This window comes from Aquila chrysaetos, chromosome Z (assembly GCF_900496995.4).
Source record: "Aquila chrysaetos chrysaetos chromosome Z, bAquChr1.4, whole genome shotgun sequence".
In the NCBI taxonomy this organism is placed as follows: Eukaryota; Metazoa; Chordata; class Aves; order Accipitriformes; family Accipitridae; genus Aquila; species Aquila chrysaetos.
In genome coordinates, this window is record NC_044030.1 from 13586553 (window position 1) to 13605850 (window position 19298).

At 38.2% G+C, this 19298-nt stretch overlaps 2 protein-coding genes across 6 annotated transcripts in view; both read left to right on the forward strand.

The window, feature by feature from the left end:
- IFT74 (intraflagellar transport 74) overlaps positions 1-4684 on the forward strand; it is a 41814-nt gene extending 37130 nt beyond the window's left edge. For all 4 annotated transcript variants that reach the window (XM_030004839.2, XM_030004842.2, XM_030004840.2 and 1 more), the window contains 2 exons: positions 2151-2211; positions 3979-4684. In XM_030004839.2, the coding sequence (XP_029860699.1) occupies positions 2151-2211; positions 3979-4094 (177 nt within the window). In that variant the 3' untranslated portion in view covers positions 4095-4684. The remainder of the gene's footprint in view (positions 1-2150; positions 2212-3978) is intronic.
- A 9852-nt stretch (positions 4685-14536) lies between these two features.
- TEK (TEK receptor tyrosine kinase) overlaps positions 14537-19298 on the forward strand; it is a 41744-nt gene continuing 36982 nt past the window's right edge. For both annotated transcript variants that reach the window (XM_030005146.2, XM_030005145.2), the window contains exon 1: positions 14537-14940. Coding sequence is in view for 1 of the 2 variants with exons in the window: in XM_030005145.2 (XP_029861005.1) it covers positions 14889-14940 (52 nt within the window). In the remaining variant the exon portion in view is untranslated. The remainder of the gene's footprint in view (positions 14941-19298) is intronic.

Here is a 19298-nt window from a genome sequence, read left to right on the forward strand (position 1 = left end):
TGCCCTTCCTTTGCTTGAGGAGTTTTGAGGACTGACTTAGAAAGAAACTACAGGAAGAAAAAGTCACTACTAATTAGATAAGATGACTTTTGCTTTTAAAGTTATGGTGGTAAGTTTTTTCTTGCAACCTGTACTATTAATTCCATCTCCTTTTTTCCAATCCTTCTGCTCCTTGCAGACCACTGAAGTTTTAGGGTTTTTTCAGACGTCTTTAAACCCAAGGAACTTTGGTATATGAATTTATTTACATTTACATTTCAAAAGTGAATCAGGAAGGATGTTTATAAACTCTTGAGCAGCTTTGATTCTTCCATTATAAACACCCATAAATTGATGTCATTTTGGCAACAGAACTTTACTGGCATATAGGTTTGAATGTACAGAAGGAAAATGGATAACCTCAAAATAAGCTGAAAAACAGAAATTTTTTTTTTTCTCTGTATTTCACTGATTTTTATTGTTCCAGGTTGTTGAGATCTTTGTCCTTTAGAACTGTTACTTTTTTCTAATTCAATTAAAAGCTGAAGGTGATATTTGTACATGTTTGAGTTAACTTTCTTCTGGAGTGAACTTTATGGAGCAGATGAGAGGGCATAGCTCTAAATGAGAAGGTATACGTATACATTCATAGCCTATGATTATTGTGGACTAACTCTAGGTTCATGATATAAATCCCCAAAGCTCCATGCCAGAGTCTGCAAGACTTCAGATATTGTATATTTTTTATGCCAAGATCAGATGCTTATTCCTAGAGATTATGTAAATCAGAAATTGATAGCCAGCCAGTGTTAAGATACTTGTATAATGATGTTAAAAAGTTTATATAAAATAGTAGTTGTACAGCATTTCTTCAGTTCATTAAGCTGTGGCAGTTCTACTTCAATGTGTGTGAAAAGCATTTGTTTCTTTGCTTTTTATGTCACAAGTGTAAATGTCATGAGGGTAAATAAAGGTATATCTTAAAATAACTGATTAGTTGACACACATCAAAGCATTTTGAAGTACAAATGACATTTACATATGCTGAAGGTTTGGGTGATTTTACAAGCAGTCAACTGTATGAGTTGTGGCCTTCAAGGAGTTACTATAAAAATGCACTGAATAGTTCCTTAGATATATATCAGACAGTATTTTAAACCTAGGCTCCTTTACCAGCTATATTGCATGTAGCAACATTTACAAAGGGGCAATAAAAATTATAATTGGTCAAAAATATCATATCTTGGAAATAAATGACTACCATGTTTGCTGTGAACCAGTACACTGGGTAATTGAGTCTTCACTGTAAGATTTATTTTGAGTAATACAGCAACTATTTTCATATCTCCTAGCTTAAGAATAAGCTTTTAAGTAAAATGGTGCAATATTTTCCTAATTTATTACCTTAGTTTCCACTGAAAGTTTAGTCTCAGAATGATTTTCAGTTTTTGCATTTAAAAATAACATCTGCATATCTTGAAATGCAGAACCTTGAACAGTAGCATCAGAAAAACAAATATAAAATTGTATTGTAAGGAAGCAGCCATCGATATAATGTCCACATTAGTTTCCTGTTGATGCTGAAAGTATTGAAGAAGTGCCAGCACTTAACCCACACTCCTACAATCTTCTCGCTGCAGCTCTGTTCTTATCACAGCTTCTGGCATCAGACAGGAAACTTAACTATGGAAGTAAGGAAGTTTCTTCTGTATAGCTCAAAGTCCAAGACAGCATCAGGAAATATTGTATCTTTGGTGATTTTAGATCTTACTGATTTTAAGAAAAGATCATTTAAAATGATATGAAGTATAATGAGAATTAGTATATCCCTGCAGTGTTCACCTTTTTACTTCTGACTTGCTTATACCTTTCCCTATATGACAAGTCTCAAATTCTCATCTGATTTTTGCCATCTACCATTGCAGCTGCATGCAGTGCTTTTATATAAACAGGTGTATGAAGTGCTTAATTATATACAGGTTAATCATTGGCAGCTTTCAAAAATCATTTTGCCATTGTTTCTCATTTCTGTGTTTTTTTTGTGAAGTAACTTTGATCTTACCAGGTGATAAAGTACAAGATATTGATACAACAGGTTTTGGGAGATTCTTTGTATTAAGTATGTGTGTAATAATTATCGTTTTCACTTTTGGCTCTTTTTGTGTTTTCAGCTTACAAATTTGGAGAGGAAGTGGCAGCACCATGAGCAAAATAACTTTATGATGAAGGAATGTATCCTTTTCTTTAAGAAATACAGTAAAATTCATGCACTGTATTAATTGAGGAAGAAGTCTGTTTCCTCCAGCAGAATAAGACAGGATAGAATGGGAAGCAGGAGACAGGGGAGGAGGGGAAAGGCAGTGCTTTGCAAATGTCTGGTTAGCTGATAGATATTATATATAGAAAAACTTGCATGTGTTGTCTGAAACAATTTTACGGGGTCCTAAAGCATGAGATATGTCTTGCAGTCTGGAGTTTTTCCTGTTGGGTAGTTTTGACATTAGGTTTCATAGGAGAATCATCTTCACATCTGTCCAGTCTTATCTGAAATTATCCAGCAAGTGTAGCATTGTTTGAAAATCTGTACAGCATGGTGACTTTGCATGGTATTTTGCATTAAAACACCATAATTATCCATGATGAAAAGTAAACAACAAATTGTATGCATTGAATGTATTTCTTATCAAATAAAAGAGGAACTGCATATTAGAGGGAAAAAAAATCAGATAAATGTAGTAAGATATGACAATGAGATGCTTTAGCTGCAAAATGGGTGGGGATGGGGGAACTGCATTGTAGATGTCTCAATAAGTGATGCTAATTAGTTACATTCCACTAATCATATAAGACCTTCCAAAACATCAGCAAAATCTTATTTGCTTCAACTGACTTTCATAAGATAGTTTTTGAAATTAGCAAAAGCACTGAAGTTTTTTTAATTAGAATTGATGATTCTTCTTATCTTGTACTATTCTCCGTAGTTACTGTAGAGATCTGAGTACGGCACAGTTGCACTTTTATTTTATATTCTAAGGACATTGAATTCACCGCAATAAATTCTCTTCTGTAAAATGATTTAGGAAACAAAAAATCTGAAATATCAAAGATGCATAGAATCACCATTATATGGTTATAGTACAAATGTAATTTGTAAAAGTAACAGCAAAACTAGACTGTATCACCCAGTGCTGTGTGTTGGACAGTGGACATTGCTACATGTCTCAGAAAATGGCACAAGAATGTATTTCAGGCAAATCTGTAATAGCCTAGCCATCAGGGAAAAAAAAAAAATGGGAACTGCATATAGCGTTATCTTTTTCATATACCAAATATCCCATTTCTTTTATCTGATAAGTGCTCTAATTCTTGGAAAAATCTGAAAAAAAGTCTTGGTCAATGTAATATAATTGGAACCACCTCCTCTATGAAGAAGGCTCTACAGGAATATTTTATTAAGGCAAGAATCTTAGATTCTATTTTTTTCTAACAGAAAAAACTCTAAAACAAACCAAGAGAAAAAGTTGATCAGGATATTAAAAGCATCTCCTAACTTGCTACAATGTATTACCTATCTAAGTGCAGGCCCTTATTCAGAGTTTTATGTCTACTTGGGCTAGTGGAAAGAAAGGCCCTGCTGTCTTGGGCTGGGACTTTTGTAGATGGAGTTCCAAACTGTATGGCTGTAAATAGCTGAGTGCTTTGAAGTGGTTTTGTTTGCGATGTAACAATGGGCAGCATCTCCCACAAGGGACCTATTGCCTGTTTAAATGAAAACAAAACTGACTCAGGCATGTAATCTCTTTTTTTTTACCATGCTTGGCATAAGATGGTAGCTAGTAAATTGGTGTAAATCTCTTAGAACCAATTTGAGTTTTTTCCATTATTTGCAACCCTTGACAGTTTTCACAGAAGGAAACTTACTGTATTATGGTTCCCTTATGATCTCTAATTACGCTAATATTTATACTGGCAGTTTGTTTCCTTAATTCTTTTAATCAGTCATAGCAACAAAAAGTCAGGAGAGTGACTACCAGCCAATAATGAAGAACGTGAGAAAGCTGGTCACAGAATACAACAAAGCTCTCATAGAAGCTTTACAGAACACCAAGAACTGAACGCAGGCACTTCCTTCCTGCCCCAATGGACCAACAATGAGAGATGTGCACAGGCAGCATGGAAAGCTGAACTACTGAGTTCATTCGCTCACCACTACAGCGACAGATATTCTTAAAAGTATTTTTCCAGGTTTTCAGAAGTCATGGGTTTTAATAGTATGCATCTTTTTGCAACATTTAAAAATTTTAGAAATAAATTTCTGAATTTCAGAAACTTGTAGAAATAAAAAAGAAATACTGCACAATGAGTGTAAAATCATCAGAACATTTTACTGAGGCCCATTGCTGGATTGCATCTCAAATGTGAAACTTCAGTCTGCTTTACACAATGAATCTCTTAATTGTCTTGTAGTCCTATCCCTGCCAAACAGAACAGGAGTTTTCCCTGAATAAGGACTGTCTGACAGGCTCTCATATGCATTAGCTTAAATGAATTGTATAGTAAGAGAGATGGTAATATCAGCATACCATTCCTATTTTAATAGCAATTTATAACAAGTAAAGAAAACATCTAAGGATGACAAGTATCCTTTTAAGTCTGAATTGCATCATAGTATAAAGTCTTACAATAAAAGCAAATGTCCTTTGGATCTGTCAGCAAATTTTCATTTCCCAATGGAGAACTGATAAACTTCCTTATTTTCTATATTTTTAATGTAATTACAAGGAGAGAACTGTGATAAAAACTGGTGAAACATAGCTAATACTGACTTTGTGCAGAGCATTTTACTTGTGTAGTATTCACCAATCAAGGAAATAACAGGGAAAATTTTTTGTATTTTCTGCAATGTTTTTTTTCCTCAGATTTCAAGCTGCAGTGTCATATGCAACCTCTACTTCAACAAAAGTGTATAGAAAGGGATTCAACAGAGAACAAAAACAGGACTGGTACAGAAATAACAATGTGCTTTATGATACAGAAATTTCAGAAAATGTTTACATAAAACAAAATTTCCATGTATATTTTTCCCTCACATTCTACAGGTAATGTAATTATAAACAACCTATTGATAATTTCCTCCACCTGGTATGTTGAAAGCTAGTCCTGATCAAAGAGAAAAAAGCACAGTTGACTATAGGTAGGAATCTTAGCCAGACAGTAATGTAGCCTCTTACAAAAAATAATAAAAAATGGTAGGGTGTGCATTTATAGTTGTTCTGCTCTCCTAGAAAAGTTTTCTGAAAAAGAAGTAGACTATATGCTCCACTTCATAGAACTGCAGTAGACAAAGAATTAGAAAATGCGCTGAGTCCGTTAAAATAGAAGTTCTTATTTTTTGTCACTAAATTTCTCCAAATCTGTGATTGTCATTTGGAGTATAAAGAGGTATGTAAAACAAAAATACTGAAGATTCTTGCAGAGAGCACTGTGTTTCCAATTCAGCACAGTAAATGCTGTTGCTCTGTATATTTATGTCTGTATAATATTTAGAGATAATGGAACAGGATTTCTATAAACCAAGGACTGTTATCTAGGGGAAATTCCCACTAATGTCTCTTCCTTCCTGTCAAAGTTTCAGCTATTCCAGAGAGAGCCCATTATTTGTGGAGATAAGGTTGAAGTCTAATATTCTCACCAATCAAATCATCAGACAGAGAGATCACCTCCTGAGTTCCACTTGTGCTACAATAACAGATTTTAATGAACAGTGGAAAAAAGCTGCAGACTGAATAAACAGACTGCTTTAAATTCACTTTCACTCAGGGCAGGGGATGGTTTTATTCCTTGGCAGTGACTCTGTAAGACAGCATGGTAAAGTTTACAGGTTTTTGTTGTGTTCCCCAGGAGATGCCTGTCATAAAAGCCCTCTCTCCAGCATGCTCTTCTTTTCCTTATTCTGTTGAAGGATCTCCAGATTACCTGTTTCTGTCTGAGAATCTTGTCAGTCATTCCATAAGTTCATCCTTATGGTCCTGTCATGGTCATAGTACCTGTGGCTGAAAAGAACTATGGATTCTAAATGGTGAGCTATGCAGCAGGTGTTTAATCTCCCTCCAGGAGATTAATAACTCATTCCCAGTAGTGAGCTAAGTAAATTGTATCCATACTTAGCTCCTAAGTGTCAGTGAAAATAACCTTTTCTTTAACTCTTTTCATCTTTTTTTTTTTTAATGTAAGTTTAAGTACCAGACACACAGCATTTTTTCACCAAAGCTCCTGTGCATATCAAGACACTAATTCATTAACACAGGTCTCTCTACCCAGGCAATCTTTTATCCATTTTCTGCTATGACTTAAAACTGAAAGGACATTAAGTGGCAGCATCTATGGGGTGGAGAAATTTAAAAGCTTTTCTGCTCACCTGTCCCACCAGGGCTGAGTGGAGGTAAAAATCACCTCCCTCAGCCTGCTGGCAATGCTCTTCCTAACACACCCCAGCATACTGTTTGCCTTTTTTGCTGTGCATTGTTGGCTCTTGGTCAGCTTGGTGTCCACCAGGAAGGACCCCAAGGTCCTTCTCAGCAAAGCTGCTTTACCACCACTCAGCCCTCAGTGGATGCCTGGGTTGTTCTCCCCAGGGGCAGGACCCTGCATTTGTCTTTGTGGAACTTCATGGGATTTGTGTCTGCTCACTTCTTCAGCCTGAGATTCTTCTGAACAGCAGCACACCCATCTGGTGTTATCAGCCACTCCTCCCATCTTCGTATGATCTGCAAACTTGTTGAAGGTGCGCTCTAACCCATCATCCAGGTCATTAGTGAAAAGGTTAGACATTATTGGCACAAGTACCCACTCCTGGGGTACACTGCTACTGACGGGCCTCCAGCTGGACTTTGAGCCACTGATCACGCAGTGACACCCAAGCCAGTTTTCTGTCCGCTTACCTAACCCGTACTTTGTCATCTTATCTATGAGGATTTTATGGGAAACCATGTCAAATGCCTTGCTAATGTTGAGGTAAACAACATCCACACCTCTCTCCTTGCTCACTGAGTTAGTTACCTCATTGTGGGAGGCTATCAGGTTGGTTAAGCATAATTTCCCCTTCATAAATCCATGCTATCTGCTCATGATCACTCCCCATCCTTCATGTGTCTGGAAATGGTTTTCAGTGTAAGTTGCTCCATCAGTTTCTCAGGGATCAAGGTGAAGCTGACTGGCCTGTAGTTCCCTGGCTTGATCTTCTTGCTCTTCCTAAAGATAGGAGTGATACTTGCTTTCTTTCAGTCTTCAGAAACCTCTCCCTATCACCATGAGCAAAAGATAATTGAGAATAGCCTTGTAATGCCATCAGCCAGCTCCCTCTGCACATGTGTGTGCATCCCAACAAGCCCCATGGACTTACGTATGTCCACTTTGTTTAAAAGTCCCCTAACCTGGTCATCCTCCAGGAAGATGACACTGAGGCATTAGGATACCAGGTTTGGCAGTGTCTGTCACTCTGAATCCCACTTCACTGGCACACTGCATGGGAATAAGCATTTCTATTCAAATTCTTCAACCAAAGGGTCTGTTATTTCTATGTTATGTTTGTGCTTTGCATGAGGATGAGCATAGCAATGACTGTCACTATTCCCAGCTCTTGATGGGATGACACTGCACCAGCCTTGTTCCTGTATTCAGGGATATCATCATATCTCCAGCCAAACTATTTTTGCTGCAGGCAAGGGTTTAATCCTCTTGTTGGTCTTCCTGCTTCATCTTTACCTTCACTGCTTTTCATTGTGACCAAAAAAACTTACTTTTCTTTCAAAATTAGTTGATATTTTTCCTTGTATTAGTGAGCTTAAAAGACAACGTGCAGCATTCCTGTGAGCAATTCCAGACAGACAGATCACTGAGATTCTTTTACAGTTCTTTCTGCCTGAAGACAGTAGTTAATGTTAATGCTTCTTCATGCTGATATGTGCTGTTTCAGAATCAGAGGGATACTTTTCCAAAGTGAAGTGGTTGTAAAGTCTTTCAGTAGAGTTCTATTTTTCTGCTGCAAGTGTAAAACAAAATTACAAGGCATAAGGCAGACCTTATGATGAGGCACTAGCCATTAGATTATCTTATCTTTGAAGAGAAAGGTATTAAAATGCTTACTTTATAACTATTCTGCAAAGTATCTGCTTTGAGTGAACTTCTTGGAAACATGTCTCATAAGGCATCTGGGTGGGGTGGACATAGCAATTGTCTGGAGTGAAAAAAAACCTCAGATTCTGAAAGAGATCATAAAATGGGAGTTCACTTGAACACAAGCACAACGGTGAATACTAGCTGAATGCTGAACGCTATATATATTTTGTAGGTGACAACTCCAGCCAGAGCAATGCTGTGAAATGCAGGTTAATCACTGGGAAGGGGAACTGAATTACTCCCAAACAAAATAGTTGTCAACTTTTTCTTCTTTGGTAAAAAGAAAGGAAGCCTGTAAGCATTTCATAACTGCAGAGATAATCTGAATTCAAACCCCAGCTTTGATCATTCATTCATTGGAATTGGCAGAAGTTTGGAGCAGAGAAAGAAATGTTCCTTACCCTGACATGCAGTCTACACTTGCAGGTTCTCCCTTCAGGAAGGAGGACTAACTGGACAATATGCCAAATGTGTCAAATAGAGGAAGCCTCCCACATTTGAAAAAAAAAAAAAAAAAAAAAGGTGCCAGAAATGTAAAATGATCTTCTCTTGTTTCCTCTTGTAGAGCTAATTCCTTGAAAGCTACATTCATTTAAAGTGACTGAGCTTGATTCACTGAGCACTGGTATCTTTGGATCAGGCCCAAGATCTCTGCTGTGCAGCAAAGGATGAGTAAGGTGCAAGACCTCTGTCTCCAACATACAACACGAGTTTACCCACAAATACTATTTCAAGTGGGGTGAGAGGTACTCAGCACCTCTGAAAATTAGAAAGAAAAAGAAAAAAAAGTTAATGATTATAGCAGAAATTATCAGTAGTATCAGTCACCCCAACAGTTATGCATGAGAAACAAAATACCAAATAAAGCCTTCAAATTTTCAGTATCCTTCCTGTTCTTTCTTCATCTTCTGAATTAAATGAAGAGAGGGTGTTTAATGGCTTGGTCTTGTGTTCAAGTTTGCTGTATTTAATAATTTTTTAGGATTATTGAGCTGAAAGTTACTGAAGTTCTTTACCTGTATGCAAATCTACGTTTTAACTTCTCACCTTGAGACGTGCATGTCTTTCACACTTCCATATTTCAAGAATTGCTGAAATTATATTGTTCAAACACCAAAAAAAAAAGCCATTCAGAACTCTTTCACACAGAGAGAAGACTGAAGTTAAAGCTGGAGTGTTCAAGAGAAGGAACTGTTTTACACTGTAGCTCACCAACAGTGCGCATGTGGCTCTCCTATATCAGTACAAGATTTTAGCCAATCCCAGTGTGATATAAATTTGGAAGCACAGCCAGGTAGATGATAGCAAATTTATCACTAAGTTGCACTTGTTGAATGCTGATTAAAGTTAAATAAAGTTCAATGATGCAGTCATCAAATAAAAATTACCATTAGAATCATATTAAGGGTGTGACATTAATTCAGTGGAAGATAGTGGGTCCTGCAAACAGGATTTTAAGAATGAATTTTTGTAACCTTAATGGATGAAAACACTAACCCTGAGATCTAATTGACATGACTTGTTTCCTGGTCCTTGGAAGCAATAGTCAGATCTGCAAATTTCACATCCATTAAGTGGCTTACACAATTAGTCTTTAACTCTCCAAATTGCACAGATATGAAATTTGTGTTGTTAATGCTGGGCTACTTTAGGCAGTCATATTTTTATTGCTGTGCGTCATTTGACATGTTTCAATGTTAATATCTTAAAGACATTTGGATATACAGTCATTACCATTAAACATAAATACACAGACTTATTCATCCTTCAAAATGTATTGTAGTAAAATTAAGTTGAAAAGCAGTAACAGAATAGAGAGGAGAAAAATTGTGAACTCTGTAGCTTCTGTACGAGCTCTGCTTACCTTCTGTTGGATGATGCCTCTTTCAGGCTGGAGAATCTAATTTATCTCCAGACTGCTTTTGACTTTGGGGCAGCAGGAGTATTAACATCACTTACATTTGTGCTCCCACAACCTGATCCAATCTTGGCAGAGAAACAAAAACATGATTTTGTTAATTTAGCTCATGTTCAGAATCACATTTTATCAGATCTTTTATAAAACAGAGCAGACATGCTCTAAAGTAGGAAAACAACAGGCTCAAAAAGCAATGACAAGGATACAGTTTGTCCTTTTCATACAAACTAAGTGGCATATAACTAGCTTGCTTACTTCTCACTCACGTGACTTCATATACGCATTTGACATCAGCAGTGGCCATCACCATTGCTGGCTCTTAACTTCACTTCTCACACTTTCTTCCTCCAAGCATTTTTTAAAATATTCTCTGTCCCTTTTGTCAGCAAAGAGTTGGGAAACAAAACTATTTTTTGTCCTTCTGGTGACCACAGACCACTCTAAAATCTACATGAAGTGTATTTCAGCAAAATACAAGTGACTCAAAGTAAAAGTTTCCAGAGTATAGACCTTAGTCAAACAGCCTGATGTCCTTCACAATGACTTTACTGATACAGAGGCCCTGAAGTACTCCTGTGTTGTTTCACCAGCTGAACATTCCCCTTGAAAGAAACCTGAGATTCCCATGAGATCCTGTGTTTAAATCCATTGTAGTAAATTCCTTTTCATTTCACTAGCAAGGAAAACAGGAAAGCAACAGCACCCTTTGGCTAAGGCTGTTCTGTAGACTGCTCAATATTCAGCCGTTTCCCGGGCTATGGTCTCCTGAAAATCCAAGAGATCTTTTTATTTGAGAAGAAAAAAAAACCACTGAGAAAAAAACCCTGGTCATAGCTATGCTTGCAATCCTGAGTTACATTTTGAGTATGCATATGCAGGAGAGGCAGTAGAAAATCAAGAAGTAACTGCACCTCCTCAGCACGGGCTGCCAACTCAAGAGAATGAGCTGCAACAAAAAACGGAGTCTGTTATCTTTTCTACCCCACCTTAAAGTTTCTCACAAACACCTACTATAGTATCGCCACTCCTCCACACTGTCCCTTCCATGTTAGTATGATTTAGCTTTAACTATGTACCGCAGGAACCTTTACACTGCCACTGCATTGCGTAGGGGTAATTCCTTACCCTGGCTGCTTGGACCAGCAACAGCACATGTCCTCTGAATGGTCACCTGGCTGCTCACTTCCAGGTGATCCAAAGTAGATGGCTTAGGAACTGTGGCTGGCCTCAGTGGCATAGGCTTTTTTGTAGGGGAGAACAGGATCTGTTTAAGAAAAGAAGTTTAAACTCTGTCATTTATGAGCCTCTGCTTCACATTAGCTGAGTGCAGTGAGTAATAATTCCTAAAGTTCCTTTACTGCCTCCTACTAACACATATTAACACCATGTCAAGGCCAAAGTAATGGCTTGTTTCCAAAAGGCATAATACAGCCAGACACTGCAAGAGGATATGTGCTTTCTGCTAACACATCTACCTGATTAAAGAAGTGCAGAGTGGCTTTGTTTCTTTTTCCTCCTCGCACATTTCCATGCACTGCAGCGTGTATGAATGGATTGTCCTTGAGACAAGCATGCTGCTTATCTAAAGAGGAAAGCCTGGTGTCAGGAGTTTAGGGCACTTGACATATCATAAAATTAACCTTCAGCAAACAGAGTTATGAAAAGCCATGTTTAATGCTAGGGTTATATTTACATGTTGAAAGACAATATTTTCCCTGCTGTAGCTAATTTAAAACTCATGTATGCCATTGTGATGGGTGTTAAGTTAGATGTGAATGCTGATATGTATTAATCAGCAGTTAATCACCAACAAAACCGGTGTTCCTGAAGGGAACACTTTCGAAATCACATGGGGTTTGACAGTCTTTCTGAGTATTTCCAAGTACCTATAGAAAAGACAAAGGGTGTAGTCTGGGGGCCCAAATACAGCTACATACCCACCTGAGGACGTGCCATGGACATGATCATTGGCCAGCCCAGTAGACAACAGCCTCTATTAGCCCCACAAGCAACAGATGCTAGAGTAACTTGCTATTGTATTTTATCCTTCCTGCCATCCTCACTTCTAGCCCGGTTTCTTTCACTGGCAATCTGGTTTTGCCAGAAGGCTTTTTCCAATTCTTCTGCTCTTTAATAGTGAATGCAGACTGAGATTTAGGATCCTCGTTTGTAGATCAATTAATACTATCTGAGGACTAGATAGCAAGAGATGGGCTTGTGCATGGGATCCTACTATGACATTGTTGCTGCTTGGTGGAGGGGACAGACAATTCTACTGCACTTCTGTGTTGTTCAGTAATCAGAGTAATACAGTTTTTAGTTCACAGGACAGAAAATTGATACGACCTACTTTTAGGAAGACTCATATTCTAATAATGTGAAATATGAGGATGAAAATGTGGAAGGAAGGGCTGGCAGACACTTAAATATGAGTAAGAATAAGCCAGAAGAGTGAAAGTCTTTAAATTCCACATTCTCACAAAAGCTTATCATGTTATTAATTTTTACATCAGTGGAAGCAATAATCAAACTGGCACTTAAAAGCTTTCCAAATAAAAACAGATCTAAGTTTAAACACTTATTACACATAAAAAAGTACTTAAATATTTGCTGAATCATAGATGCTATTCTTTATTTCTTCAAAAATGAAATTATATAGTGAAACACAAAACAAACACATGATCCTGCTGAGGCTGTATTCCAACTAAATTCTGACTTGAGTAAGTATGTATTTCCTCTCTTCTGGCTCAAGCGAGTCTTTGGAACCTTCTTGTATTTGTGCAGTATTGTATATTTAGGCTGTCCGCTCACATCCTGGAGATAGCTAGCTTGTCATGGCAGATGAAATGATCAGTAGGCACAAGCTGATTCTCCAAAAAATAATGAATAGCTGACCTGGCCTGTTATGCATACTGCAAAGTCAGTATCAGCAGCAGTCCATACGCATTGCTTTGCATTTAAGTGCATCAAAAATGGAGACATGATGCATTTATCCTCAGTGACCTGTTTATGCCCAGGGGAGTGAGATTTAAGGTAAAAGTTTAAAAACACCTCTAAGCTTGTGATAACAATCTGGAGAGCCACAGCCTTGACTGAAGTTGTATAACCCCCCTGCCCCAGCACATCAAAAGACACTGAAAAAAAAATTAAGGATAGGCCATGTTAGAAGTAAGTTAAATGAGCAACAGAACAGAGTTATCCACTAGATAGAAATTATGATAATACTTAGTATCTGGTAATACACTAAGTGTTCTGATATTGGAGGGGCCTATACCATCAGGCTTATAAAGGCTAGCATGCAATTGGAGTGTGGATAATCACTGCCTCTTCTTGCCTAGGAGTAGAAGAAAATGTTCTCAAAAATCAAAGGTGGACAAAATACACATGTGTATTTTGGTCTGGAACCAGGCCAGGTAAATATCTTACATTCTGTCTTTAAGCCTCAAAATGGATTTTTAGTGGTGTTTGGACCTCACACAGTGTTTTTGCACCCAGAGGGTATTTTCAGTTTAAGTTCCTACTTGGTTTGGCTTTCAGTTTTTGGTTTTTGGGTTTGGGTTGTTTGTTTGGTTTTTTTTTTTTTGGGGGGGGGGGGTGGTAGATGGCATGAAAGGAGCAGCTCTGGGTTAATGCATTGAAATCTGCTGTAGATGACACCCTCTGCCCACACAGCAATAGATCTTGGGTGTAAAGGCCTTCCTCTGTGAAATCTACACCAATCGAAGGCTAAAAGGTCTTCCTAAGGAAATTAAATCAAAGTAGGATCAACCCACATCCCATTTCCAAAATGATGCTGAACATTTGCTTTTCTATACTTCTGTAAAAGTCATTCTGGGTGTTAGCATCTTGGCAGACCTACAGGACTTTCAAATGCTACATTGTCATGAGTTATATTTAGTCAAGTGGTAAATAAGATTACCCTTTATATGCAATTCTGTTTATATAGCTGAGTGCTGCCTTTCCATTTATTTCATTAATTCTTTGTGGTCTTCTTTGTATTTTTTTTCATATTTTGTGTTAGCTTCTGAGTTTTGAGACCCCCTGAGTGATGTGGCATTTTGGTCCCACCGAAGTCATAATAACTCTGGGTGCAATTTATTATTGCAACAAGTTTTCAGTCTGTTTCCAATTGCCAAATGTAGAGAAAAATTGTTTCCAGTAAAGCACATGAACTAATGGAGTAGTTTGCTGGGTTGTGGCTGGCTTTGGTCTGTACTGGATTCAGCTGGTTGGTTTGTTACTGTTTACTTCATATTTTTATTACTGTGTGCTGAGATGCATTGCAGCCAGCAGCTTACACGTGGATTAAATAAATAAGGGGAAAGATTATAGTGCCCTGAGAAATTAGCAGATCTGCCCTTTGTGAAGGGGATGACAATTTCCACCTCCTGTACCTACGTGGAGGGAGGACTTTTTACTTGCACTCTCCCGCCTACTGCAGGATGCCATCATTGTTCCTATTTTGCTGACTGTGACCAACAGCAGTCCCTGCTTCTCCAGCAGCTCCAGATAAGTGGTTTGATGTATTGCTGGATGGACGGGATTTGCACTGCCCTGCAGTCCCGCTGATACAAAAATGCCTTTAAGATCCTGCCTTTCCCATCCTAATCTACAAAGGAAACAGGAAAAAGGAACTTAAACTCCCTGTACTCAGACAGCAATGAGACTGTTCCAGTCTGTGCCAGTGCTACAATTTCTTGCCTGTGACTTGTAAACATCATACCATGCAGAAGAGTAACTGGTAAACGTGTGCCCCAAGAAAAGGATACTCCATGAGCAACTGTAAGAACTGGATGGATATATTTTGGAAAGCATGGACCCTTTAGCACACCTAGTTCTCTATGGATTTAGCCTGATGATTTCAGGTAAGCCTTTGCTTTAATATCTGTAGTCGACCTGTCATGACTTTCTTGTTTCTCACGCAATGTGCAGACAAAACGCATGACTCCCTACTCCTTACTCCAGCACTTATATTTATTGATTTAAGTACCTGTGTTTGTTTCAGTGAGTCCACTTATCTCTGTGCAGTGCTCTTACAGTGAGTGAGGGCAGGACTGTGGCCAAGCTATTGGGGAGGATTTAGCTACATGTAGAATCTGCTGCTACCTCTTTTTAATTGTTGAAGTAATTTGTTGACACATAACGCACATTGCAACAGGGTTTGTCTTCTGTCTAATGGTATTAACTTTTTCATAAATCTCATTACTTTGAAACCATTGAAGTCTTTCCCCAAGAATATCTGCTCTAAATACAGACTAAATATTGAGTTTTTCTCTGACTGACTTTATGAACTGGTTGTGCAGCAGGAAATGTTGCTGTTTCTAGGTATTCCAGCATCTGATTTCAGACAGGTTTTTAGGCAAGATTCCACAACAGAAATCTAGATGAAAGTCAGTGGACAAGAAGGACAGAAAAATGCACATTATATGAGATCAATTAATAACACTTCACATGCAGCTAAAGAATGATTCAGTATTATCAGCAAATGCTGTTAGTTCAACAAATCAGAAGTTAGTTGTAAAAGACATCTACGGGAAGGTACAGAATAAGATTATACTGATGCAAATTTAGTTTATAGTATTTGGAGCATTAGTGTTAGAGATGCTTTTCTGACGTTATCACAAGCAGAGCCCTGAGGAAGCCTGCGCTCTTCCCACCAGATTCTTAGCTGCTCAGCATTTGAGTATTGCTTTCACCACCCATACTTTGATTTTCTGGACAGTTTCTTCTGGGTAACATACCAAGCAAAATCTGTAAAAGAGAAATACAATTCATACAGTAACCTTAGACTCTTAACTCACTTCTAACCATATAATTGAGATATGCATAGGTTGTTCCAGTCCATTTCACAGTAAAAAGGCAATGTGCTGCAGATTGTGCTGCAATGAAAACCAGAAAGTAGCAAGAAAAGGAAGAAGTCCTCATTGCTGTGTAACCTGCTTTACAGTTTCCAGATCTTCTTGATTAGCAGCATGTTAATAGCTAAGTGAAATTACGGACAAATGAGTTTGAGATGTTACTTTCGGCATCTATAAAAGGCAAAAAAAAAAAAAAAAGGTTTAAAATCTGTTGAATGTGTGTTTGGAAGTACTCTTATCTAGCCATTGCTGTAACCAACTCCTCTTTCGTGGCTTAAGTTTCTTGATTGTTTAGCTGCACATTGATTCAACCTACTTAGCCTTCAGATCACTTCCAGCTTTTCACTTTAAGGACATATCTGGTGCTGTAAGCATTATGGATGGAGAAGAAAAGAAAGTCCAGTGACCCCAACTCTTTTTCCTTGTCTCTCCTGTTTCTCTACGTGGTAACATACACCTAATTGACACAGAAAGCAAGCAAAGTTCATTAAGCCACAAGTACAGGAGAAACAAAAGTCAGATGCAGAGATTAGCTATAAGCATGGACAGTGCAGACAGCTCAGTACTGAAGAGCTGCCAATCACTGCCTTTTCCACAGGGGCTGACCACCGAGGTGTGTGCCGTAGTCACACCCATCTCAATAGATCTGTCAGCTTTCCCGCTTTTGTTTGAGAATGATATCATGTTTCCTGGGGCGAGCTGTGGAAGACAATGCGAGCCTGCTTTCCTCTAGATACTGCAGGCGGAGTTCAGGAAAGCAGGAATGACATTCCCTGAGCAGGGAGGCTTTACACTCAGCACAGGCAGTGAACTGGCTTAACCTTGTCTCCGATGATCGTAGGCTTCTCTGGGTGTGGTGCTGGGTAGGCACAAACTCCACTCCACCCTTTTCCAAGGTGAAGACCGTCGGCTTGGCTCCTGTTATGAGAAATGGCCTTTGATTTAATGTCTTTTTTTTTTTTTTTTTTTTTTTTTTTTTTTTTTAATAACAGTACTCCATTTGCAGCTAGAGCTAAAGACCTGATTTGGATGGTAATGTTAGAAATATATACAAATGCTCACTTTTGCACTGTATAGATGGTCACTGCTTGCCATAGCAAATGTTCAATTAAACGGACAAAGGGTTGGATTTAATCCTGTTGGGATTCTTGAAACTAGACTGAGCATCACCACATGTTTTTCTTTTGGTTGATTCTACTCCAGTCAACATTTTGTAGAACCAAAATGATCCTGGTATCCATCCTGAAATATGGATTCAAACCCCAAGGTCGTGGCTAGGTGCAGTCTGTTAATTCCTGACCAAAGAAGACCTGCAGAGTCATCTATTCCCTTGGAAGGTTGGGGACAAAGCAAGTAATGAGTGTCAGAACTTGCCTTTTCCCTCTTAACAACATCCTCAGATGGTCTGAAAATTTGCTTGCAGCTTCTCACAGTGGGCTAACTCAGAAATGTTCATGTGTGAGCCTTATTTTAGCAAGATGGCCACCATCAGTAAGAGATTTGTGGAAACCAGCAACAATTAAAACCAGTTTTAAGCACATTTCTTTGACTATTTCTGGCAGGAAACAAATACATTGTCAAATGTCCCCATTCTCCAAGACAGAAAGAATCTTCTGTGCTATAGCTTTGCTCTACCAATAATCTTAGATCCAGTGGGTTTCTAAAAATGCTGGATTATTTTTGTGTGTGTGTGATTTAGCTGTTGGAACCATATATGGTAAAAGACTCAAAAGGTTATATTAACCTTTTAAGAAGGGTAACAGTGGAGTTAACAGTGCAGTGGCATCCAGTAGTAGCTCTCTATCATCCCTATTGATGGTTACATTTTCTTTGGGATCAGTAGGTGTTATGAAAAAAAACATAAATTGTATTTATTATCATAATTATGTGACTCATTTACGTATTTAGAAAGTTAAGCAGCTTTTAACACAAGCACCATTACGATGTTGTAGGCTCTTCAAAATTACAAGAAATCATAATTTTTAGTTAGACTCAACTGTTCTAATAATTCTGTTTCAAGACTTGTTTTTCTCTTGTGAAGCTTAACTTAACCTAAAGAAAACCTGTATTAACCTCTGGTTAACACATGCCTGTGACAGTGAATATGAATGTCATCCTTTCCATAATTAAAGGGACTAGGCTTGTGTGATTATCTTCAAATATGCTGTTCTCAGACAAAAATGGCACCTGTAGTTCAAACAGTCTGTCCTTTGGCTGCAGTGCTGGGGTTTTGAGCCTCCCACAGCCAAAGCAGTGGACAGAAACCACATTGGAACTTTTAATCTCCAGTATTTCAAAACTATGCTGATTAGACATTACACTGACACACAACCTTTCAGACACTTGAATTATCAAACTACTAATGTGACTTGCAAGAGAAATTTGAAAATGGATTTCATTCCTTGTTCCTGAAGTGTATTTGATTTGTGAGACACAGCAATTACATCTGCCTGCAACACATAGGTTATTTACCCAAAGGGAACAGTACCCTGGAGCCTTTTTCATAAGTCTGAAATTTACATGGAATTTAGGCTTTTCTTGAGATGTAGCTCTTCTTGAGATGTTCTCTTAGGACAATCATGACTACAAAATCAATGGGTCTGTTTTATGGGAGAAAGAAAGCTGTTTTGTTTTAGTTACATTGTTGGCTATACGTTTGCAAAGAAAAAAGTTCCAGCTGTGACCTAAATCATCGCTCCCTGACTCTGCAGCTAGAAGCCAAAACCAACAGCTTCAGCCTGTGCAGGCAGCTCTGTGTACCTACCCTAAGTGGAATTACAAAAGTGGGCTGATTCTCTCCAGTTCTATTTTTTAGCTTTAGAGTTTACTTTTGGTGTGTTCCTGGGTCAGACCTAGTGAGAGGTAGAGTTGCTCTCAGGAAGCCTGTGCCTCCAAAGGCCATTTCAGCAGCTGGGAATAGTCAGGAGTGAAAAGGCATTGCATCAGACCCAGAGGAATCAAATCTAAAAGGTTGAAATGAAATCACACTACACGCACAAGTGTTAACATATGCTATTGTTTTAGATACATATTTCATATATATATATATACACATGTATACTAGATTTTTTTGGTATTTAGTCATAATTAAGCTGGTTGGATAGATTACTTTTTTGCTGAAATTTCATTTCAGGGAAAAAAATGAAGTTGTAACATTTTGCAGAGATGGTCTGATACCCACAAAAATTTCATCATCTGGAAGGCTTTAGGTGGACAAGAGGGAACAGAGAAGTCAGAAAGACTGACTGCAGCTGAGCAGCTGGCTTTAGGACAGGGGAGATGTGGAGTTGGTCCTTCATGTGCCCACAGTGAGAATTACCTGGGTTGGAAACCTGCTCTGTGTTGGTCACATAGACTTGAGCCTG